The sequence below is a fragment of the Diadema setosum genome, chromosome 10 (assembly GCF_964275005.1).
Source record: "Diadema setosum chromosome 10, eeDiaSeto1, whole genome shotgun sequence".
In the NCBI taxonomy this organism is placed as follows: Eukaryota; Metazoa; Echinodermata; class Echinoidea; order Diadematoida; family Diadematidae; genus Diadema; species Diadema setosum.
Genome location: NC_092694.1, coordinates 4,782,469 through 4,790,814, shown reverse-complemented (window position 1 = coordinate 4,790,814; position 8,346 = coordinate 4,782,469). Strand labels below are relative to the sequence as shown.

At 41.2% G+C, this 8,346-nt stretch overlaps 2 protein-coding genes across 2 annotated transcripts; both read right to left on the bottom strand.

The window, feature by feature from the left end:
* Positions 1–656: 656 nt before the first annotated feature.
* Positions 657–2,316, bottom strand: LOC140234430 (uncharacterized; the record flags this gene model as incomplete). The annotated part of the gene is made up of 1 exon (XM_072314476.1): positions 657–2,316. A coding segment is annotated over one exon (1,158 nt), but the record flags the coding sequence as incomplete, so codon positions are not given.
* LOC140234243 (uncharacterized) lies at positions 2,189–5,080 on the bottom strand. Its single transcript, XM_072314304.1, has 2 exons — positions 3,996–5,080; positions 2,189–2,319 (listed from the first exon to the last, which is right to left on the bottom strand). Coding segments are annotated over exons 1-2 (1,059 nt in total). The 5' UTR covers positions 5,054–5,080; the 3' UTR covers positions 2,189–2,318.
* Positions 5,081–8,346: the final 3,266 nt, after the last annotated feature.

The window sequence follows — 8,346 nt, the reverse complement described above, 5'->3', positions numbered from 1 at the left end:
GTGTGACTTACGGTCCCGCTTTACCCAATCATCAAATTGCCGTGTATGCTGTGTAGGAATCTGCATTCTGATTGGATGAATAACGACCGCTCATGAATAATAATGTCGCTTCCCTTCGCTATCTGGGTTCGCGCGCGCGGTTTGAACTTCACGTACTGTACGATCGTCAATTTACGTTCCCTCGTCAACTCAAATGAATAGCGTCTTTTATTATTGGGCACCAGGCTATGTCGAGGGTGTCGCAAATTTCTACTATATAATTCCTAAATTATGCGAATAAATGAAGTATAATTGGAATTCTATCAGTAATAATGAAGTACAAGATGAGGAGGGTTGCATATTCCTCGTGCTTTAGGCAGGAGCTTCACACAGGTGGAAGATTCAAAGTCTATTGTCATGATAATGAGTTTGAGTCTTCGAGTGTATATAAAGGAGGTGGATATTCCACGCCTCTCATCTTTCGAAGTGTGAACAAAGGACCTTTCCAACATCACGACTACGTGAAAGCAAAGACACCACAGTCATTCAATTCAACAGGCACATGCACTGTGTATTATGTTCGCCCTAAAGGGGCCTTGCGTTTAAATGCCATTATCACTCATCAATCACAATCTCATCAGAATGATAAACAGTTTCCGTGCGGAACAAGGGGAGGGAATAAGACCTGTTGTTATCAATGCTGTATGTATGCAGCGTGTGGGCGGGACCCTCCTCATCTTGTACTTCATTATTACTGATAGAATTCCAATTATACTTCATTTATTCGCATAATTTAGGAATTCTATCACGTAATACTTCGTACAAGCTTCAGAGGGTTGCATAACAATTCAAAGAGCATCACGGGAACTGTTTTGTATGTCATACAGTACAAATGGCAACTATGAAAGAAAACACAGATGGCAAAATAGCATTCATGTGTATTTCTGAGCAGTTTTAATACTCACACTTCGTTCAGTGAGAACCACGACCAAAAATAATAACATCAGTTGACAAGTTGGATAGCAAAGCGGCAATACAAGGCTGTTACAATAATCTTGGTAATAACATTAAGTCGCTGTATATGTCAGAGGTTATACATGAAGGCACTGTTGTATACAATGTTAAACAAAACACATGTCGCCACATTCAAGTTTATACACAAACATCATTCACGATCGTCTAGGTCCCAAGATTTAGGATAGTGGACGCAAAATTTTGTTCTGTAGAAGGCTTAAAGTAGAACTCCCTAAAGGTTCTGGAGTTTGACCAGTTTGCTCTAGCCATTATTTCATGGATCGAAACACCGTGGCAAAAGGCAGCTGAACTGGCCGCACTACGATAGCTGTGGGCCGAGAAAATTGATGCATCTATCTTTGCTTTGACTAGAACATTCTTTAACCATCTTGCTATTGTGGCGTTCGACGCCTTGTTGTGTGGCTTCCTCGTCGAAAGAAAAAGCTTTGTCTCCTTATTAGCCTGACGAGCCACTTCCGTTCGTTTGAGATATTCCTTTAGAGTAGACAAAACGCAATTTTTTTCATTTGGAGTGTAAGCTGGTAATTCAACCGACTGGGAAGCGATATTCGCCTTGGGTGACGTTGTCTTTAACAAACCCATAATTTGAAAACTTGCACATTCATCATTTACAGTCATGTACGATGTATCAAGAAGACCTAACGTCTGAACTCTTTGAGCTGAAACAAGTGCAGTAAGAGAAATAAGCTTTTCACTCAACTGGAGTAAATCGAGATTTTCATTAACATCTAAGGAACTTAAATAGTCCAAAACCTTGGAAACTTCCCAAGTGCTCGTGTACCTCGGTTTCGGAGGTTTCTCATTAAATATTCCATTCATCAATCGTATGATAAGCGGATGCTTTCCAACAGAATAACCATTAATAGGTGGTAGCGCAGATGATAGCGCTGATCGATAACAGTTCACTGTAGAATAGCTCTTCCCCAAACTTTGGGAAGACAAAAAATTAACAACATGAACTATAGTTGGGTTAAACGGATCAAACGATCGTCTATTACACCAATGTAGCCACTGGGACCAAGCAGACTCGTACTGTTTGTTGGTATTTTCCCTCCATGAGCGGGAGAGAAGACGTCTAGCGTCCTCCGAAAAGCCTTCTGCTTCCCACTGTTCGCCGAGATGGTCCAGGCGACTAGCCTGATGTCTGGCAACGTCGTGGGGAGGGGCTCTAGACAACCCCGTGGGAGGAGAATGGGCGGGGCTATTAATGACTCGAGGAGGATGGGGTACCAGGGCTGGGCTCTCCACAATGGAGCGATGAGCAGCGCCATCTGGCAGCTGTCCTGATGTAACTTGTGCAGGACTCTAGAAAGAATGCAAATAGGTGGAAATAGATATGGGGTTAGCGAACTCCATGATAAAGAAAATGCGTTAACAGCGCATGAAAGTGGATCGCGTTTCCATGACACGAACATCTGCAATTTGGCATTGTGTCTACTAGCGAACAAATCAACATCAGGTGTAAATGACCTAGACAGAACCATCGCAAAAATATGTGGTCGAAGGCTAAGTTCTTTGTTCATGTCCTTTCGAGACAGAGTGTCGGCCTCAATGTTATGAATGCCTGGTATGTAAGAGGCCGAGAGCCAAACATTCCTACTAAGGCACCACGACCAAATATCCCTTGCGATGCAGTCTAGGTTTGGGGTATTTCCTCCCATCTTGTTCACGTAAACCACTGTTGTGTTACTATCTGATTTCACGTGAATGTGTGTATTGGTAATTACATCACAGAGCGCTTGGATTCCTCGATACACTGCGAGGAGTTCAAGTTCATTAATATGCAAAAGTGATTCGTCTTGCCACCACCTAGCTTGAACAAAGGAGCCGTCATTCTCACAAAAGGCTCCCCAGCCTGAATTACTTGCATCAGTGCTCACTGTCATGGATATGTCGGGCAAGACTAAGCATGTCTGAAAACTTTCAATAGGCCGAGAAACCCACCAGGATATCTCCCGGAGCTCCTTTTTCCCCAGCTGGGCATGAGTGTTGAAATTTCCGTTTGATTTCTTAAGCTCCTTTGTCTTGAACCATTCTAATGTGCGAAAATGCAGCCGCCCCGTAGGGATCGCATCAAAAGTGGAAATAATCAAACCAATAAACTTTGCCAGGTCCCTGATAGTAACTCGGTTTGACGATAACAGAATTCGACCGCAACTCTTTAATTTCACCACTTTTTCGAGAGGTAGACTAACTGTCATTTCAACCGAATTTAGCTGAAGACCCAAATAAATCAAAGCCGTCTTAGGTGTAGTACTTGATTTCTCGAAGTTGACTAGGAACCCTAAGTTTGTCAACAATTCGACGGCACATGTAGTATTTTGTGCGCTCTCTTCTTGAGAACGTGCTAAAATGAGAATGTCATCCAAATAAATAACTGCACGAATTCCCTTACATCGAAGGGACGAAATGACAGGTTTCATGACTTTAGTGAATACTCGTGGGGCCGAGCATAGGCCGAAAGGTAAACAATTGAAACAGTAGAATTTTCCATTCCACGAAAAACATAGAAACTTTCGATGCTCATCAGCCATTGGAATTGTGAAATAAGCGTCTTTCAAATCAATTGTCGTTAAATAATCGTATGGCGATAACAGTTCCTTAACATCTCTGAACGTTTCCATTTTAAAATGTTCATGTTTTACAAAGGCGTTCAGGTTCTTCAGATTGATAATTGGTCGGAGATCTCCTGATTTTTTAGGAACTGTGAATATAGTGGATAAGAAGGCAACATCTCCCTTAGCAATTTCGCTAATTGCACCTTTCTGGCAAAGCAAATTGACTTCTTTTTCGATGGCAGCTTTCTCCTCGTGGGAGAAAGGAAAAGAAAGGGAGCTTCGTGACTGTTTGGGAGTAGAATCAAAATTGATTTTGTAGCCAGTGATAGCATCAATTACCCACTGATTGGATGTTATAGCCGACCAAGCTTGTCTGAAGAACCTGAGTCTTCCTGCCTGGAATTGTTGATGTTTTGAACTTACTAGTTTTTTGAAGAGTCGTCACGGGCATTTCGCTGCTGGCCAGCAGTCTCCCGAAATCTCGGAGGGGGAGGACGAGAGATCGTGGCAGGCCGGAACGATCTCTGTGGAGGTCCGTGACGGTTGCCTGACCGCGTATCGCGGTAGTTGTCATACGGGCGAAACGCCGGACGTCTGCCACTCGTGAGGTTGCCGAAACGGCGGCGGTATCTACCTACTGACGGGGCGATCTTCTGCCCCACCAAATAGGTATCTCCCACTGATTTCAAGGTCGCCGAAAGGTCACCACCGAAAAGTGTCTGACCCACTGGCACGGTTCGGCTGCAAATTCCCCGATACTTTGGGTTGAAAGATGGCTTTAAATCTTCTCGACGCTTCATCGAGATTTCATACGTGGCGTGTCCCGCCAGCGTTATCCCATCCAGCGCCAATCGTTTGACGCGGCTCACATCAACTGCCCTCTTGTCGTCGGCAGCATCATGAAGTTCTGCCAGGATATGGGCGTAAGGGATCATTCCTCGCACTACGGCTTTTTGAAGTTTTTGGGCTCGAGAGTCGGCCGCTCTAGCTCTGGTAGGAATGGACGCCCATAGCTGTTCATCGACACGGGGGGCACACAGCGCCGGGGCGTTTGCAGGCGTCAGATATTGCTTATCCAGTTTTTCAAGACACTCAGTCTTTGGTGGCATGGTCACGGCTTTTGTTAGCCGGGTAGAAAGTGCGTCGAAAACGGGCTTTCCAAGCACCTCGGGGCCATGACCATATAATTCGTCGTCAGAGTCAAAGCCAGTGTTTTTGTTCACTTGTGCAGCGGAGAAAATCTCAAGGTCCGCTTCTGGGTCATAGCTGACCTGACGGCTGGGGGACGACACGCCTGATACAACAGACGACTCCGCAAAGATGCTTAACAAGTCATCTTCATCATCCCGGCTACGCCGAGGATGCCCGCCGGCAGTTTGGGGCACATGCTTCGCATGCTGCCCGGCGGGATGTTGAGCGTCAGATGGTTGGTTCTCCATTAAAGCTGCCAATTGCGTTTTTAACAGTTCGAAATCCGCCATCGACGGCACAGCAGCTGTGGACGGGACTGGGCCCGTCGACTGTCCCCCGACTTCCGACATATCCAAAGTTGAGAAACTGCGTATGATAAGATCGAAGACGTAACCTCCTGCCGTTCACACAAGAAAAGGATGAGAGGCGTGGAATATCCACCTCCTTTATATACACTCGAAGACTCAAACTCATTATCATGACAATAGACTTTGAATCTTCCACCTGTGTGAAGCTCCTGCCTAAAGCACGAGGAATATGCAACCCTCTGAAGCTTGTACGAAGTATTACGTGATAGAATTGTCTTGAATTTACTGATTCATGGAGGCAATCTTTTATGGAAACTGTAATCCGTTGATCACAAGCCTTCAAAGTCTTTCAATGAAAAGCGATCGATCGGAGGATTGTATACAGGCTTGCGTATTTCCATTTACACGACTGTAAGACACGCCAAGTAAATCTCGTATTGTGGCGATATCAAAGGCACACGAACCCACTCTTGACTTCCCGTTGTTCACAAAATTCCTTACCATAGCTAGTCAATGAATTTTGGAAACAGAAGGAAGTTTATTAATTGTATACAACATTTGAAAATTTGTTACACCTTGTTTGTCCCCGCTACATGTATCCAAATACAAAGCTCGCGTGTCTGTAACAGAAGCACGTGGCTTTATTTCAACACTAGGCAAACCATCAACGATGTAATATTACAAGTAGAATTGGTGATACTGATTTATTAAAGTCGAATTTCGCAATAGGATAACGTCCACTTGAGTTTATTTCTTGGTTCTGTTTCAGTAATTCCCATAAGATTGACAAGAGCCTGGAATATGTTCAATATTCAAACAAATCTTTGCATCTTTCTAACTTTCTTTGAGACGAATAAAAATGCATAATCCACGCTTGCGCGATACCTGCCATCCCCTGAAGAATTCTGTATAAAGAAGTTTGCTTCCTGAAATTATCAATCGTGACTACCTACAAATTTCGATCATGCGACTTATAATAGGTTTTCATTGGATGCATACAAGATATCACCGAGTGGATTTGTGAGTTTATTATCGGGGTTTGATGCTGCTATTTTTCTGTGCGATCTTACAATTCCTTTACAACTTCGACGTAATGTCGGGAAGATAATTATTATTCACTATGTATCAAGTGAAATGATATTTCACACAGTGATACAAACATATATTTAATTATTATAAAAAGTAATCACCAACCTAAATGAGTATCGTTATTTCTTACATAGAAAAAAAAAAAAAAAACTAAGAATAAAACACCGGTCCTGTTTAAGCCAGTTGACAGAACATGTATGAGCTCTTCAGATGAAACAGGGGAGTCTATACGATGAGAAGAAAAAAAGGAGAGAAAAATAGGCTGGTCATCTAAATTTTGTTTGATTGACGGTAGATAATCTGAAAAGATTTTTCAAACGTAATGTAAAATTATACAAGATGAGGTTTGCCTACAACCTGTGTTTTGGTAATATCTTTCTACGTTTTATATAATACACATGTATATAGATATATATATATATATATATATATATATATATATATATATATATATATATATATCAACATATATAAATTTTATGGGCAGAGTATCTTAGAGAAGAGATCATCACCATCAATGATAATATTCAATCTACACGTTTGTACATGGGAATGAAGAAGGGGATAACTGGAAAGGAAAGTGATGAGATGTAATGAGATAAAATGAAGGAGCACTAATTGAGACAAATGTATTACAAAGGAAGAGCAAAACGGCAAAAAAGGGCAAAAGGGTACAACAATATGCAAAGATTTTGCAGTCATTTTTTGTGTATGTTTGCCTTCCAATTTCGTAGTTACGTAATTCAAAATAGCCAACAAAAAAAGAAGAAAAAAAGATAGCGCCATGAGGATGTTCATTCAACCTCGTTTGCCTTTCACTATGTCCTATCACTTCAAAAAATGTAGCATTAGCACAATTCAAATTAGAATTCCCCGCGAGAATTCAGATTCGCATCAATGTGAGAGAGTGTCTTTTCAGACAGGGTCGCAGGTGAGCATTTCCGAGTTCGTCGGAGAAGTTCATTCATATTAGAAACAAAAAGGTTGACCACCCGGCAGCTGACAGAAGAAGACGACATGACCATGGGAGAACGGCGAGCACATATCACACAAGCTTGAAGGTCTAAAATCATTACATCACTTCAGAAAAAAAACGAAAAGATGATATGTTTGTTGAAATAAACGACATTTCTCCCGACATTCTTCGATCTCTCATAACAGACGGTTAATATTGCTGAAATGATCTTCTCTTATGTCATGAGTGTAAATCAATATTATTTTGTTTTATTGTGTATACCAGTCATCGCCCGATAAAAAACAGAAAATGAAGTACTATTCTCATTCAATAAGCATAATGTATAAAGGAAACGAGCAATTGCTGCAATCGTTTATGAATATGAAAATGCTTCAATGCGATTTCACGAAGTCTAAACGAATGAATGCAAGTAGGTCTACCTAAATACAGAGATGTATAATGCAATTATTATTAAAAAAAATACGCAGCCACGATAAGTGCATAAACCACTTCAATAGTAGCATGAAAACATTTGATCACATCAATATATGAGATGGACAAGAACATTTCATGCTTTTATTGCTCGAAATTCCTTGCTCCTAAACAAAGTAGAGCGTTCAATTGAAGCGACGGGTTATCACATCTCCGTCTCTCGCAAAACTGAATCATCATTTCGCAAATTTGGAGTGCTTTCTACAAATTTACATAAAAAAAGTTTATTTTTTTTTTAGGCATGAGTTACCATATTCTACTGATTATAAATCGATTGAGCTACAAAACGGTAGTGTGGTGCTAAAACCATTATAACTCAATGATCGCGAAATCATTCGACTTGTGAACTTCCGAAAGAGATGGACTGAAAAACCCAGACTTCTAAACGTATAAATAATTGACAGAGCGACTATAGCCGAAAATTAGTATATTATTATGAAGAATTCATACAAAACTAGAACCAAAAAAGACTAAACAGTCGACATCACCAATGTCGGTATCGTCGTAATATGGGATGTAATTTTATTTTGACTGCCCCTTTGAAATGCTGCAAACATCAAATACTGAACATCATAATTTTTATTTGTGAATTCTAAGGGTATGAGAGAGAGAGAGAGAGAAAAAAAAGAAAACTTCTGCCTATGTCTTGTTTCTCGCTTTATTGCAGCGTATGTCATTGTCGAAGTTTAAATTCTGTAATACATGTTCATAACAAGTACATGAGAACTTGCGCATTGGA

Bases quoted from the DNA above. Each gene is read 5' to 3' on its own strand.
- LOC140234243 (XM_072314304.1), bottom strand. From the start codon at position 5,053: ATGGCGGATTTCGAACTGTTAAAAACGCAATTGGCAGCTTTAATGGAG.